The following is a 16,383-nucleotide window of genomic DNA, read 5'->3' as shown; positions in this document are numbered from 1 at the left end:
AAAAAGCAGCTCCGTCAGCTACGGCTGCTAGCGCTTCAGAAGATTTATCAGTGAGCGATCTCTTACAGCTCAGAGCCAGCAGGCCGGCGTCGGTGACTGGCGTCTCACACAGGTTCAGGACCTGAAGGCAGGCCAGATGCTCGGATAACAACCTCAGTCCTGCATCCCCGAACTGCGGAGCACAAAACAAACCACAGGTGAGTCATTTCACAGCTTCGTCAGCCTCCGGTTTGTTTCGCGTCGCAGCGACTGCAGACCTGAGTGGACCAGAGGTTGAGCTGTTTGAGTGATGGCAGCTTGATGAGCTGCTCCGCGCAGGCACTGGTGACGTTGGTGAAGGCCAGGCTCAAGTTCTCCAAGTTCCCGAAGGAGCCTGAACTCAGCAGGCGGGCCAGATCTGCATCCTGCAGTGAGGAAGAGACAAAGCACATGTTTTTATTGTCTGTCAGCCAGGAAGGAGAGTTGATTTAACAGACTGAGGGTGAACTAACCGTGGACTTGGAGGGCAGAGTCAGCCGGGTGGGACCTCCTTTTCTTTGCTGAAGAGAACAAAAAGGAAAAGTTAGAGTTGTAAGGAATACACAGGATAAGTTTCTTTTTTAAAGCACAGAAAACCAGTAGTAGGCACACTAATCTGCTAATAGCCGAGCTAATCTTTTGTTTAGTGCTTTACCTAGCTTTGCAGACATTTAGCACACTAAATTAATTATTAAAGACATGCAGCTTTCAGAGGAGGAGAAACTCACCAGCTCCTTGAGCTCCCGCTGACGGTCGCAGAGCTGCTCGTACATGCGGAAGCCCACCTGCGTGCTCTGCAGGGTGGAGATGATCTGCAGCTGCGTGTCTTTGTTCTCGATGATGTTGTACTCCAGCATCAGACACAAAATCTGAGAACACAAAGACAAGATCTGTAAAACTAATGGCTTTTGTCTCAGTAGGTTTCAGTGCTTTTGGCTGATGCAGATACACACTTAGAAAAAAAAAAAGATTCTGGTGGATTTTCAAAGAAAAGAGATGAATAAAAATCACTCCTCTTCCATGACCATCCCAGGAGGTCAAAGGTTGAATTTCAGCATTGATCTGGAGTTTAAGCATCTAAAAAAAGTGTAAAAATCATATTCTGACCTCGACCATGGTCTGGTTCCCTCGCAGGGCCAGCAGCATGCAGGGACCCAACTTGTTCTCAGCCAGAGAGAGGAGGAACTTCTTGGTTTTGTAGCAGGAACCCATCAAGATGTGGACCTGCAGGAGAGAGGGAGATTGGCTCATTTCAATGGGAAAACATCAACAATAACATGGAAAACAGGCGACAAAGTTAAAAAATCAATGCATTTTAGTCATAAAACTACTGTCAACAGTTCCTCACCACGAGGGAAGCATCCAACTTCTGCATGAGTAGCTGTGCTTTAGGGCACAAAATGGAGCCCTTGCAGAAAATTATTCCACTTGGAAACAAAATTCATTCAGAGAAATAAAAGAGAAAATGGGCTTTTTTTGCCAAGTTTGTGCACATAAATAATGAATTTGGACTTGATTCTACTTTGATATTCATGAAAATGCTTTAAATATAAAAAAGGCAAAACAAAAATAAATATGTAAATATTTACTTATGGAGAAATTAACTTAGAAAAACAAAGAAGAGAATTAGCTTTCATCTTCGCCAGGTTTCTGCACACAAACTTGGTTTCACTTTGCTCTTAATGAAAACACTTTAATATGATCAATAAATATGTGAATGTATTTGCATTGTCTTTACAAAAGAGGAGGACAGCGATAGAATTGTCTCTGTGGCAGCAGGTTTTAGTAACTCGTGCTGTGCAGCGCTGACCTGAAGATAAAAGTCTAAACATTTTGTGTCCAGGATGTGTGGGGTCTGCAAAGATGTTGTCCAATTTAATTCAAGCTTTATAAAAGACACAGAATCCTGGTCTGTAGTGGCGATAAAAATAAAAAACAAAACAGCCTTCATGACGCTAATATTAGCATTCGTTTTTAGCCTTCGGAGTGATGGCCTCACCATGCTAGCAAACAGCTCGCCGTCGTCGTCACAGGCCACGCCCCCGGGGCTGTAGAGCTGGAACCAGCCATCTTTGCCTGAGCGAACGCTGAGCAGGCAGGAGTGAACCTGAAGACCACAGAAACACAGATGTTGCTATTTTTCTCTCTCTCTCTCTCTCTTTCTCTCTCTCTCTCTCTCTCGAGCAGCCACTCACCTCCTGCCTGGGATCCTCTGCAAACCTCTGGATGACGTATTTCAGCTCCCTGTGCAGACAGAGGAACAAGCGTCAGGCCGAGATGAAGCCACAGAGTCGGCTTTGCATACATTTCTACTTTCAGACACTTACTTTGTGAATTTGGCATGAGCCAGAGCCCTGCAGGGAGGAGAACGGAGAGAGATGTGAGAAACAGGAGAGCTTTTTGTTTCAGCAGCGGTGATGAGACGCTGATGACACAAGTTCACAGGTTTCAGGAGAGCAACAAGCTCGTTATATTTTCCGACTGCTGAGAGTTAATTGTCCTCTAGAGGAAATTAGTGAAGGTTTCTGTATCACTTTGTTATTGCAGTCTGAGCTGCTGTCAACTCGCAGCACTTCAAACAGGCTGATTTCTGGGCTTTAACTAGGCCATTGTAACCTCTTGAGTTTTTTTTTAGTCATTCTGTTGTAGGGCTGCCGCTACTGATTATTTTAGCAATCGATTAATCGATTACAAATTGGCATATTCTGCAGATTTTTTATTTAATCACAAATTTATGTTAGAAAATATTTAAAATTCTAAAAACAGTGTACACAAATAATTAAATTCATTTTTAAATTAGAAAAATAAACATTTTATGGGCTAAAATGCAAAAAAAAAAAAGCTCTGCACTTTAGCTGACAACCATTTCAATAATTTAATAATCACAATTAATCTGATTGTTTAAGAATTAGTTTTCTTGCAGAAAACCAGATTTTCTTGTTTGAAATTCAAACTGTCAACACTCTACCAAAGGCCTCAGAGGTTTTGAAAGAGAAAAAAAAGACACAGAATACTCCAGTTAACGATTAATCGATTACTAAATTAGTTGATGATTATTGAAGTAATAAATTAATCATGATTAATCATTTCAGATCTATTCTATTGTAGATTTACTGCTGTGTTTGAATTTATTGCTGTGTCAGTGACTGCAAGCTGCCCCAACCAGGAGCCTCCTCCATCATGCACAGCAGCTTCTGTGCATCATTGCCAAACATCTCTATTTTTTTTAAACTATATTTTTCCAGAAGTCTTTTGAGACCAGCTGCCATGTTGTGTTGTGTTGTGTTGTGCCATGTGTCTGCAGCCCAGTTGTTTTCCTATCATGAACCTTTATGTTTGACATGCTGACTTTGGGTTTTTGTCGTTTCAGCCACTCAGTCGGATAAATCAACCCTCTCCTCATGCGTGGCCAAGATGACTCATTTGATTTTCAGCTTGTTGCCCTTCCCAACGACGCCTAAAGCGCCAACGGGGCAGCAGTGGTGCAGGTGAGAAGCAGGTGCGTCCCAGCGTTGGAGAAACAACAAAACGTTCACCAGTCAACCCTAATGAAGCTCTGGGTGCTCCAGCCAACAACAGCTCTGGGCTGCTTCTGTCCAATAACAGCAGGCTCTCTGGGGGCAGGAAGGCTGGGACCGCTGCTTCACACACCTACGTCAGGAAGCCGGCCCCCGCAGGAGCCTCTCAGAAACACGGCTACCTCCACAGCGACTGGAGCCAGAATGCACAACATGGCAGGTTAGGTCACGGCTGCACTGCTGGTGTCAGAGGGAAACTAATGTGACAGGATCTGACGCCAAATCAGAAATATTAAAGATTTGGATTTACAACAATTCAATTCCTTCCTACAACGACACTAAACTAGAATAACTGCATTAAATATGGTGCTATCAGTGGTGGGGACTGCCAACTTAAAAACTAGTTGCACTAACCCTAAAGCACTAATCATAAACATTAGTACTGTTAACTAAAACGCTAGTTGCACTAACACTAAATCACTAAACCTAAACATTAGTTCCACTAAATAAAAAGTTAGTTCTGCCAACCATGAAACACAACATGAACACCTAGCATGAGTTATCAGGCACGGTAGAGGAGGGTTGATGGTTTAACCTCATTTGAAAGCAGAATATAGTAAAATGGCTGAAAACAAGAGGCAAGGTGTTTTAATGGCCTAATCAAAGTCCAGACCTCAACTGGAGAGTCATTTCTTCTAAAAGGTGGTTTTGCAAGTTGCTTGAAAACAAACAGAGGCGTCTCCTTGCTGATTTCATTCAGAAGTCTTTGACTCCTGAGGTCTGCATCTTTCTGGGTGAGAGCAGGAAGTGAGGATGCGAGCACTCACTCTTTCGGGAACGGGATGGGCTGCAGCAGACTGGCCAGAGCCGGTCTCCAGTCATCGTAGTCCGACCTGAAAAATCACAAAAGAAAAGCAAGAAATCCATGAGGACAATGCAAAGAGGCCCGGAGCATTTAAAAAAAAAAAAAGACAGCAGACAGTGAAACCCGAGCAGCGCCGCGATGACGCAGATTAACAGTTGTGCTGATGTAACAGAAGCTCTTGCAGCCTCAGATTACACAGATTAAGTAACTCCGGCTTTGTCACAAATGCTACAACTCTACAAACACTGTTGCTTTTTAAGCTTGCCAGCTTAGTCTACAACCCGCCGCCGCTCCACTTTCACCCTGTAATCAGCAGCGATCAGCCAGCCAGGGCGGCTCACATACTCGCCTTTCTCTAACTGGGACACTGACCGGTTTGTTGAAAGCATTTATCACTAAAAGGAAGCGCTAGTGTGTGTGTGTGTGTGTGTGTTTCCAGTTAGTGTGTGTGGATGACAGAGATTTTAACATGATGCCAATTTAACAGCTCAGTGTTCAGTTCACCTGAAATGTTTACAAAGTGAAGCAGGAGTTTAAAATGAGCTTTTTACTCCAAAGACAGAAGTCTGCTCTGATTGGTCAGCTTCCTCAGGCTCCGCCCACTAGAATGAGCCTCTATGCTGTTTCTGAGTATTAGCGCCAAGAAAACGTAAAAAATAAAATAAAATTACGAGAAAACCTCGTTTTTGTACAAAGCTTTAATATTAAATAATATCAGAATAAAGTAATGTTATGACTATTTTCGTAATATTCTGACGTTATTTTTCAAAAATATTTATGGCTCATTATTATGACTATTCTCACCGTTTTGATTTTATTCTCGTATGTCTTTATTCTCATATTATTGCGACTTTATTCTCAAAATTTTATCACTTTATTCTCATATTATGGATCCTTAACTTAAGGGATAATGGAAGGTTTTCATGTTTTAGTTGATAATCATGTTTCACAGATGAGTCTAAAAAAACATTATATTGTAAAACATTATTTTGTTAGTAATGTTTTTCTATAGTCAATACATTTTAGCCCATTTTTTTTTTAAAGATTTCTACGTGGTATTGACATTTCTTAATTATATTTATTTGGCATCAAATATTTTGTTATTTTATTATCCATTATAGATGTGAAAATAATCCCATTACCAACTAAAACTGGAACATTTATTGAAACTGTGGGAAAGATCTTCAACTGTCGAAAAAAACTTTCAACTCTACTTGCCACTCAGGAATGTATTTTTGTCTTTTGGTACTAAAAAAGGCCAATTCCTGCGTCAAAAACTCACATAAATTAGAAAAGGTCAAGATAAAGAAAATCATACATCTTTTAAAGCTCGTCTTAAAACCCATCTATTTTACTTGACTTTCAACTCCAGCGGGATCTAGTTTTAAATTAAGAGTTTTTTATTTTTTTATTGTTATGTTGTGTTTTAATGTACAGCACTTTGTATCAGCTGTGGTTGTTTTAAAGTGCTTTATAAATAAAGTTGGTATGGTATGGTCTTTGCTGAGTGGCAACATTACCAGCTACGTTCTGTTCCGATAGCAGAACTTCTGCACCAAATAAGCAAGAACGAACTTTCAGCCGAACATGTCGAGTACAAGCACACAAGAACATATTAGCGTACTTCGCATTCAGAAGGTCTTTTGTTGCGTCAGAAACTCGCATACTTACGTATGCGAGTTTCTGACGCATACGTAAGAAACTTACGTATGCGTCAGAAAGTCCCTCTCAAAAGGGACAAAGTACAAAAAATATATAAATAAATAAAAATCATACTTCAGATATAATTTTCTGAGAACTTTTGAGTGTAGAGTTCCAGGAAGTCTGATAACATATTAAAGAAGAAATTACTCCGTGAGGCCACAGTCGCCATGGAAACCAGAGATTGAATTCCAAATCTTTTGTTTCCATGGCGATTGCCGCCTTTCACAGGAGGCAGGGAGAAATGAGTTGAAGCCCTGAACAAACTGTTACTGTGTAACAAAATATGCCCAACAATAGAAATAATTCTGACCCAACAGGGTCAGAACTTTCTGATGGGCTCGCATGTAAAATTATAAGTGTGAACAATGCTTTATGTAGAAGATAAGACGGGTTAAACTGAGCCCTCAGCTCCAGTCTGGATAGACAAAAATCAGAACTCTAATGGGAGTGAATGAGAGTTTGGGTGTGTACTCTGCAGTTTGGGGTAATTTGACAAACAAAAACTGTAAGTCCTACAACGGTGGGAGTCACACTGGGTGAAAGGAGAGAAAAACACCAACGATTTGATGTATAAACTGCTAATGTGGAGACGAAACTGTGAGCATGAAGGCAGTTTAAAGAAAAACAAATCGCAGAGTCAGACTCTAGATGTAACGTCATCAATCTAAGCTGAACATTCTGTGGGAAAAATCTGCAAAAAGTCCATCGAACTTAAACTGTGATTGAGCAAAAACTGTGAATCAATTCAGCCGAGTAAAGTCCAAGTTTGTGTGAGCTGAACTTTGAATGCCGTTTCTGCTGCTATGCTAGGCTGAACAGTGGAGCTCCAACCAGCGCTGGGTTTTTTATCATCTCACTAAAATCTCATTCAGCTCTAAGCTTTTAATATTTTGAAACTTTGAAAACTGCAAATTACATTTTGTTCCAGTGGAGCCTGTCGTGTGAACTCACAGCATCTTGAGGATGAGGGCGAAGCAGCCCAGCACTCGGTCGGCCTGCGCCGGCAGCTGGATGGACAGCGTGTTCACAGCCGGGCTGACCAGCAGGCAGTCGATGAGGTTCGGCTCGCTGTCGCCCCCTGCAGGCCCGCCCTTCCGCTTGGCGTTGGCCGTGTTGTTGTTCCGCTCCAGCTCCACCAGGATCTCGCTGGAGTTGACGATGGAGGGCGGAGGGGAGAGCGGCAGGCAGGGCGTCGGGGACGAGATGGGGATGGACGGAGTCGCCGGGTTAGCGGGGACGGGTGGAGACGGCTGGGGGGCGCTGGAGAGAGGCAGGATGGTGGAGGGAGGCGGCGTCGGCGGTTCTGGTCGCAGCAGCCGGAGCGGCATCGGCGGCTTGCGGTCGTTTTGCTGCTGGCAGCCGTTCCTGATCTCCTTCAGGCTGGGAGAGTTGTCTCTGCTGCAGGTGGGAGAAGCATCACAAACCATCACGGCTGCGTCCAAACAGCAGGCTGACGCTCACTTTTTACAGAAATACTTATTCCATTGGCAGATTTTTCCTCTAAATACCTGGGAGAATTGTCTTGTTACAAGTGTAAAATAACCAGCCAGTTTATCAACATTGGGGAATTATCGATCAAAAACAAGCTCCTGTATCTTGCTAGAACTGGATCGGAACCGAGCCGTGATGAAGTTTATACATGCCACATACGAACAAAACAAACAAAAACAAAATGACGCCGAGTCAAACTTTCCAGCACATGGTAAAGGCGGAAATGAGATAAGAGGGCAAGAGAGATGTAAACGGAGTCTGGAGAAATGGCTGCCACGGCGACGGTTCCCATGGCAACGGAAGCTCTGGGAGAAGAGAAGCTTTGGGGTCGAAGGTAATAAAGACCCAAAAGGAAACAACCGGAACCACCCAGACATAAATTCCTGGAAAGAGGTCAAACGGAGGGTAAACAAGCCGGTGTGTTTCCATTCGGTGACGTTTTCGTTTTATTTCACTCAAACAGCAACGGGTCGTAGAACCTAACAGTTTGACTCATTGTTTATTGTTTATTTTTTGCAAAATGACTCCAGCTCAGTCAGATTGGGTTTAGAGTAAAGGTGTTCAAACATTAAATAAATTATCACAAAACTACAATTTCTAAAAACTTTTTTTTTTTTTTTTATTAAAACAGTTCATCCTTAGTTAATTGTTGAGTAGATAAAAAAAAACAAATATTTTCTGTGATTTTAGTTTATAAAAATTAAATTTTTTTTGGCCCACATAAAAAAATGTTTGGACCCCACTGGTTGAGAATGTCCAAGAAAGCCAATTTTAAATTATTGTCACAGATTTTCAATTGGATTTAAGTCTCGACTTTGACTAGACCATTCTAAAACATGCCTATTTTTCGATCTAAACCTTCCTACTTTAGCTCTGGATGCTTTTTTAGGTCCAGTATTTAGCTCTGATCAGGTGCCCCTGCTGAATAAAACCCCCACAGTATGATGCTGCCACCACCATGTTCTACTATATATCGAATAGACCTAAAATCTTTCTTTTCCGTCTTTTCTTACATGAATTATGGCAAACCTCAAATTGTAATTTTCCCCAAAAAATCACCACCTCTCTCTTTACAAAAGATGTTTTAAACAGAAAACACCACTTTTGGCAAAAAAAATAACTCTGTAAGGTGATGAAATGTGACTTCTGATTCTGTAAAATTAAAATCCATCTGAGAAAATAAAATTTACTAAAAACAGATCGCTCCAACAGTTCTTTTTTTTTTTACAGGATATAAAACGCTTGTTTCATTTGTATAACAAATTAAATTTAATAAAGCTCAATAAAGAGTTTGTTGACAAGAAAAACCCACTAACAGCAGCTCTCATAAAAAACCTCAGGGTTTTCTCCACAGTCCAATGATCATGCAATATATTTAATTATTTTCCATTTATTTGTTTCTCCTATAATTGCTTGTGTATTTCTGTGGTGCTGCGGGATGCTGCAAATTAGTTTAGGGCTATAAATGGCATAATGTGGGTTTGATGACCGATCCGATTATGGGCTGCCTTCCTGGTAACAACTGGAAATGACTGTTTGTCCCGTTTCCTTCATATTAGAGCTGCAAGATGTGGGAAATTACCAGCCTGGGGTTTGTCTAATCAATGGAAACATGGAGGCAAACAACGCCACGGCTCCTCTGGATCAACAGCTCTAGCTAAACACTCGGATCATAAAATGTGAGATTACAAACGGGGTTACCCCCAAACAGTCCGGAGAGCCATTCAGTGCACAGCTACCGGTTATAAAAGGTGGTAATTAGCTTTACAAGTGAAGCAGATTTCTAGTGGAAAAGCAGCATGATTTCAGGAAATGACTGACCTGTTGATGAACTCTTCGTAGCAGGAGTAGATGGCCGCCAGGCAGACGGCCACCAGGTTGGGCAGCACACGGGGGTGAGGGCACTGCCCCGTCGGGCCGTGCATGCTGCAACACAAACACGTTTTATCCAGAGATTCTGCAGGTGGAATCACGTCTAAACGCTCCGAGACGCTCAGAGAAGCTCGCTCACCTGTGGATAAACTTCTTAACCACCTCCATCCCGCCGTTCAGCTCGTTCAGAGCCAGAATGTACTCCTGAGTGAAGAGACGAAGCCGAGGGCACTTCCCGAAATCCTGCCAGAATAAAAACACAAAGTTTGAGGATTGCCAAGTCTTATGGCCTTACTGAGAGAAAACTAAAAATAAAGTAATTAAATTATGAGGATAAGGTCGTTAAATTATGAGGATAAGGTCGTTAAATTATGAGGATAAGGTCGTTAAATTATGAGAATAAAGTTGTTAAATTATGAGGATAAAGTCGTTAAATTATGAGGATAAAGTCATTAAATTATGAGGATAAAGTCATTAAATTATGAGGATAAAGTCATTAAATTATGAAGATAAAGTCATTAAATTATGAGAATAAAGTCGTTAAATTATGAGAATAAAGTCGTTAAATTATGAGAATAAAGTCGTTAAATTATGAGGATAAAGTCATTAAATTATGAAGATAAAGTCGTTAAATTATGAGGATAAAGTCGTTAAATTATGAGAATAAAGTCGTTAAATTATGAGGATAAGGTCGTTAAATTATGAGAAAAAAGTCGTTAAATTATGAGGATAAAGTCGTTAAATTATGAGGATAAAGTCGTTAAATTATGAGAATAAAGTCGTTAAATTATGAGAATAAAGTCGTTAAATTATGAGAATAAAGTCGTTAAATTATGAAGATAAAGTCGTTAGATTATGAGAATAAAGTCGTTAGATTATGAGAATAAAGTCGTTAAATTATGAAGATAAAGTCGTTAGATTATGAGAATAAAGTCGTTAGATTATGAGAATAAAGTCGTTAAATTATGAAGATAAAGTCATTAAATTATGAGAATAAGGTCGTACAGGAATAATGTTGAAATAATATGACAAAGTCAAAATATTGCGAGAATAAAGGTATTAACAATAAAGTCAAAATATTTCAAAAATACAGTCATAAAATTAAGAAAATAAAGTCAAAACTGTGAGAATAAACATATGAAAATAGTCAAAATAACTAAATAAAGTTATATTACAAAGAATAAAAATCACAAAAGTACGAGAATAAAGTCACAACATTATGAGAATAAAACCATAAAAAAAGTTGAAATAACATAATAATAAAGTCAGAAAATTATGAGAATAGTCATATTTTTTCAAGAATATAGTCACAATATTTTATGAATAAAGTTGTAATATTATGACTTTCATAACTTATATTTCATTTAAAAACTTAGTCATATGAAAAAGTTTGGGCACCCCTATTAATCTTATTTATTTTTATCTCTAAATATTTGGGTGTTTGCAACAGCTCTTTCGGTTTAATACAACCAATAACTGATGGACGCAGTAATATTTCAGTACTGAAATGAGGTTTATTGGACTTAAAAAAAAGGTGCAGTACGCATTAACACAAAATTTGACAGGTGCAAAAGTATGGGCACCTCAACAGAAAAGGAACATTAATATTTAGTAGATCCTGCTTTTCAAAAATAACAGCGTCTAGTTGCTTCCTGTAGCTTTTAATGAGTTCCTGGATCCTGGATGAAGGTATTTTTGACCATTCCTCTTTACAAAACAATTCCAGGTCAGTTCAGTTTGATGGTCGTCGAGCACGGACAGCCTGCTTCAAATCATCCCACAGATGTTGAATGATATTCAGGTCTGGGGACTGGATGGCCATCCAGAACATTGTAATTGTTCCTCTGCATGAATGCCTGAGTAGATTTGGAGCGGTGCTTTGGATCACTGTCTTGCTGAAATATCCATCCCCGGTGTAACTTCCACTTTGTAACAGATTCTTGAACATTATTCTAAAGAATCTGTTGATATTGAGTGGAATCCATGCGACCTTCAACTTTAACAAGACTCCCAGTGCCGGCACTGGCCACACAGCCCCACAGCATGATGGAACTTCCACCAAACTTGACAGTGGGTAGCAAGTGTTTTTCTTTGAATAATGTGTTTTTTGCCTCCATGCATAATGGCTCTTTTTATGACCAAACAACTCCATCTTTGTTTCATCAGTACACAGGACCTTATTCCAAAATGAAGCTGACTTCACAAACAGAGCCTCAAGCGGCTCCGTTTGTGGCGTGCTTGCAGAAACGGCTTCTTTTGCATCACTCTCCCAAACAGCTTCTCCTTGTGCAAAGTGCGCTGAATTGTTGAACGATGCACAGTGACGCCATCTGCAGCAAGATGATGCTGCAGGTCTTTGGAGGTGGTCTGTGGGTTGTCCTCGACGGTTCTCACCATTCTTCTTCTCTGCCTCTGTGATATTTTTCTTGGCCTGCCACTTCTGGGCTTAACAAGAACCGTCCCAGTGGTCTTCCATTTCCTTACTATGCTCCTCACAGTGGAAACTGGTTAAATCTCTGAGACAACTTTTTGTATCTTTCCCCTAAACAACTATGCTGAACAATCTTTGTTTTCAGATCATTTGAGTTGTTTTGAGGTGCCCATGATGCCGCTCTTCATAGGAGATTCAAACAGGAGAACAACTTGGATTTGGCCACATTAAATACCTTTTCTCATGATTGGCTACACCTGGCTATGGAGATCAAAGCTTAATGAGGTTACCAAACCAATTTTGTGCTTCAGTAAGTCAGTGAAAAGTAGTTAGGAGTATTCAAATAAGGACACTCAAATTTTTGCACCTGTCAAATTTTGTTTTGATGCATATTTTCTGTTAGTCCAATAAACCTCATTTCAATACTGAAATATTACTGTGTCCGTCAGTTATTGGTTGTATCAAACTGAAATAGCTGTTGCAAACACCCAAATATTTAGAAATAAAAATTATTAAGATTAATATGGATGCCCAAACTTTTTCATATGACTGTAAAACAAAAATTGTAGTGAAAATTTTAAGATTAAATCATGGGATTCTGGGTGCTGTGGTGGCGCAGGGGCAAAGCATGACCCACGTATTGAGGCCTTGATCCTCTGGTTGCAGGTTCGATTCCCAGCCTGGTTACATTTGCCGCATGTCTTTCCCCTCTCGCATTACCCCCACTTCCTGTCGAACTACTTTCAAATAAAGGCCACTAGAGCCAACAAAACCTTAAAAAAATAAATAAAAAATTATGGGATTCTTTTTTTTTTTTTAACTTTTCTTTCTCATCTTTGCTCCAATTATCTGAGGACCCCACACAGCTCCCTCGCGTCCACTCAGGGGGCCGCGGCCCCTACATTGTGAAACACTGGGATAAAGCGTCAGGGAGCTTCTAATGGAAACAAGCCGGCTACCAGTCTGCCATCCCATAAAGGAACTGGGCAGGGTGGAACCACGCCGGGACAGGAAGTGGTTTTCACTGCTGAGAATCTGCAGCTGATAAAAGGTTTCCAGGTTTCCAGGTTCACTGATTTAAAACAAAACAAAAAAAAAATCCTGAATTTTAGGGCCTTTTCATGGTTTCTCACCATGTTGTGTTTGAGGATTCTCTGGACCACAGGCGTGAAAACTTCGATCACAACCATGGAGCGCGGCCGCTCCCGACAATGCTGCAACACGCAGGACAAGAAAGACGTTTTTTAAAATCCTGAATCTGCAGAGTTCAACAGCTGAGCGAAGCGCTGCTGCTGCTCATCTCACCTTACAGAAGAACTCGCACAGGTCGGGCGGCGGGTGGTTGTTTTCCAAAAGCGGAGCGATTGCCTGCAAAAGAGCATAGGCAGATAAATATTTCCATATGCTATCTGCTATTTACCTGGGCAGGGCGCCAGGCCGCAGGATCAGGTGAGCTGCACAAACAACACGGGCGCTCAGAAACACTGCAGGGGTCGATATCCAGGGGGTCAAAGGGCAAAATGGCGGGAAGCTGGAGAGGCTTCACCTGGAAACTCACCACGATGATGTTCTCGTGATCCTGAGCGCTCAGGTTCGAGTTCTGCAGACAGGAAGAAACGAAAACTGTCAACACAGGAAACTACTGGAGCTAAGCTAACAAAACTGGAGAATTTCATCAAAATTTATTAAGATAAAAATTCAAAATTAGTTTATTGTTGATTTTTTTGTTTACCTGCTCAATAATAAACTTTTTATTTTTATTTTTATTAAATCCGTGTATCAGTAAAGAACAAAAACATGAAAACTCTTCAGATAATTTCCAAATTGTTTGTGTCATCAATTGTTTCCCGTTTTATTGCCCAAACTTTTTACGGTTCTTATCTTGTCGTTAGCGGCCAAACAAAATCATGCCAGGGGCCACAAATGGCCCTCAGGCCACACTTTGGACACCTTCGGCTTATTACACTTGAAATAAGACAAAACTAACTTAGAAATAACTTTTCAGCAACATAAAGTAGCTCATTTTCAGTCAATCATTTCTTAATATTAATGGGCAAATATTTCACTTATAACATGAAAAAATGTTTTGTTATAACTGAAATAATCTGACAGTGGATCTAGTACTTTTTCATCAATATTAAGGAATTTTTAAGTTACTTGTAAATTAGTTTTGTCTTATTTCAAATGTAATAATATATTTGCACAAGAAACTGGACAAATTTTGTGTTTTTGCAGTGCAGCCAACCAGAGGAATTAGTTGTTGTGTAAAAAAAGACCAGAGGACGAAGAAACAAAGATTGAAAACAGAAAAGGATCTGCATCCAAACCGCAGCTCCTGTTCTAAAATCTATGCACAAATATTTAAGCCCATGCTAAAAGAAGCGACAGAGCAGCAAACTGCACTCAGCGAATGCCTGAGTGTGCAGGAGGGAGAGACGTGCCTCTGCCAGCAGGGTGGAGATGATGTGCAGCGGGGCCTGGTGGATGGATTCGTCCTGCAGCGGGGAGGTCAGAGCCATGTCCACCAGCGCTCGGATCTCCTTCAGCACCACGTCCCAGCGGCTCGGGTTGTTCAGGACTTTACGGTATTTGTAGATCTTTTTCTGCAGGAGAAATATCCAATCAGAGGAAAGGAAGAGCTGCTGTATGGAAAGACCTGCCTGGAGGTTTCCAAGCCCTGTGGAGGTCGTATGAAGTTCTTCTTTGTAATTCTTTGATTTTAGTCCAGCTTTAAATGGAAATGTTCTGAATTTTCTTGTTGGTTAAATATGGAAGAGGATTGGGGCCATTAAAAAAGAAAGAAAAAAAAGAATTATTTCTGACAATTCTGGCTTTTTTCCTCAGAATTCAGAGAAAAATTCAGAATTCAAAGAAAAATAATTAAATTTCTCAGGAAAAAACCTTGAAAATTCTGATGAAAAACTTTGAATTCTGAGAAAAAGAAGAATTCTGACTGTTGATCTCAGAAGATTAAAGTCATAACTGTGAGATTAAAGTAATTTTTTGCAGGGGTCCCTAATCCTCTTCCACAAAACAAACAAATTTTCTGACTGTTGAACTGTTATTTTTACAGATTTAACTTGAAAAACCATCAGAAAAGTTGGAGAACCATTGATCAAAACTACTCAAAATGTGTAAATCAAAAAGAAAAGCAGGATTGCATCCAATATTTGATTTATTTCCCTCATGTTTGGACCTCTGGACACACTTGGATTATAAATTCGCAGCACAGGAAGCGACGGTGTCGGCTTCAGGTGTCGGCGGGTTCTACAGGTCAGATCGGTGACAAGCTGAGCAACAGCAGCAGAACCTTTTCCTGAATGAGTCTGCGAGTGAGGAGCTCTGTAACCAAACTGATGAATTAATAGTTAAAGACGAACAGAAAGCTCACCTTCCACTGCAGGGAGTGAAACCACTGGTCCCTCAGGTAGCTGTTGGCAGCCTGCAGCGACACGGAGACAAAGAGGTCCAAATAAACAAAAACCTTTAGATTCACATGGAAATGACTAAAACTGATGGTCTTCATCAACCTCATTTGTTCTTTTTCTACACTCTTGTTCATTGTTTTGGTTTGAGGCGTTACTGTTTGGCGTTTGCTCTTCCTCTTTTTATCACTTTTTGCACATTGGCTATGATGCGTAACCGTGGCAGCAAGTTATTTATCCTTTCTTGTCTATTTGGAGCAGCTGATCAGGGTGTCCAAAGCTCATATAATGCCTGAACTTTGACCCCAAATTCCAGAGAAGCTGAAAAGGAGCAGAGAGAGAAGGAGGAGGAAGTCCAAACTATCTCTTCCAAAGGTCTTATCCCCTACTCCAACATCTCTCTGTCCAGCTTTAAATGGAAACTTAAAGGGTTTTTTCAGCTCAAACTCAAAAACTTTTTAAGATCATAATAAATTTAAGACCTATAATAAAGACGGAAATGGACAACGCACTGCAAAAAGAAAACCTTACCAAGTATTTTTGGTCCAGTTTCTACTGCAAATATGTTGGATACAATCTCCTAGAAATATGAGATTGTTTTATAATAATTCCTTAATATTGATTAAATATATGCAAGTTCCACTGGCAGATTATTTATAACGTGGCAAAAATGTCTGACATGAAATAATCTGCCAGTGGAACTAATCATTTTTCATCAACATTGACCAATTAGGTAACACTTTATTTGAAGGGGTGTGCATAAGACTGACACGACACTGTCATAAACATGACATAACACCTGTCATGAACATGAAGGAATCTTTATGAATGACTTCTTTATGCCAACTTTGCATTAAATTATCATAATTTACAAAATCATGCAAAGTTGACATTTTTAATGGACTTTTAATGCAACTTTGCATTAAAAGTATCATTATTTACCGAATGACACTTCATGACAACTGGCATAAACATTAATAAAGACTCCTTTATGTTCATGACAGATGTTATGTCATGTTTATGACGGCGTCATGTCAGTCTTATTCACACCCCTTCAAA

At 40.2% G+C, this 16,383-nt stretch overlaps 1 protein-coding gene across 2 annotated transcripts in view; it reads right to left on the bottom strand.

Moving 5' to 3' along the window:
- Window positions 1-16,383, bottom strand: part of cmip (c-Maf inducing protein) — a 41,680-nt gene that overhangs the window by 5,101 nt on the left and 20,196 nt on the right. For both annotated transcript variants that reach the window (XM_008412545.3, XM_008412546.3), the window contains exons 3-19: window positions 15,291-15,341; window positions 14,341-14,502; window positions 13,458-13,499; window positions 13,205-13,267; window positions 13,033-13,113; window positions 9,608-9,711; window positions 9,418-9,522; window positions 7,057-7,503; window positions 4,364-4,429; window positions 2,346-2,372; window positions 2,214-2,262; window positions 2,018-2,125; window positions 1,126-1,242; window positions 747-887; window positions 492-539; window positions 258-404; window positions 67-172 (exon numbers count right to left, since the gene is read on the bottom strand). In XM_008412545.3, the coding sequence (XP_008410767.1) occupies window positions 67-172; window positions 258-404; window positions 492-539; window positions 747-887; window positions 1,126-1,242; window positions 2,018-2,125; window positions 2,214-2,262; window positions 2,346-2,372; window positions 4,364-4,429; window positions 7,057-7,503; window positions 9,418-9,522; window positions 9,608-9,711; window positions 13,033-13,113; window positions 13,205-13,267; window positions 13,458-13,499; window positions 14,341-14,502; window positions 15,291-15,341 (1,864 nt within the window). The remainder of the gene's footprint in view (window positions 1-66; window positions 173-257; window positions 405-491; window positions 540-746; window positions 888-1,125; window positions 1,243-2,017; window positions 2,126-2,213; window positions 2,263-2,345; window positions 2,373-4,363; window positions 4,430-7,056; window positions 7,504-9,417; window positions 9,523-9,607; window positions 9,712-13,032; window positions 13,114-13,204; window positions 13,268-13,457; window positions 13,500-14,340; window positions 14,503-15,290; window positions 15,342-16,383) is intronic.

Source organism: Poecilia reticulata, chromosome 6 (genome assembly GCF_904066995.2).
Source record: "Poecilia reticulata chromosome 6, P_reticulata-male-v2, whole genome shotgun sequence".
NCBI lineage: Eukaryota > Metazoa > Chordata > Actinopteri > Cyprinodontiformes > Poeciliidae > Poecilia > Poecilia reticulata.
This window is presented reverse-complemented; position numbering and strand designations above follow the sequence as displayed.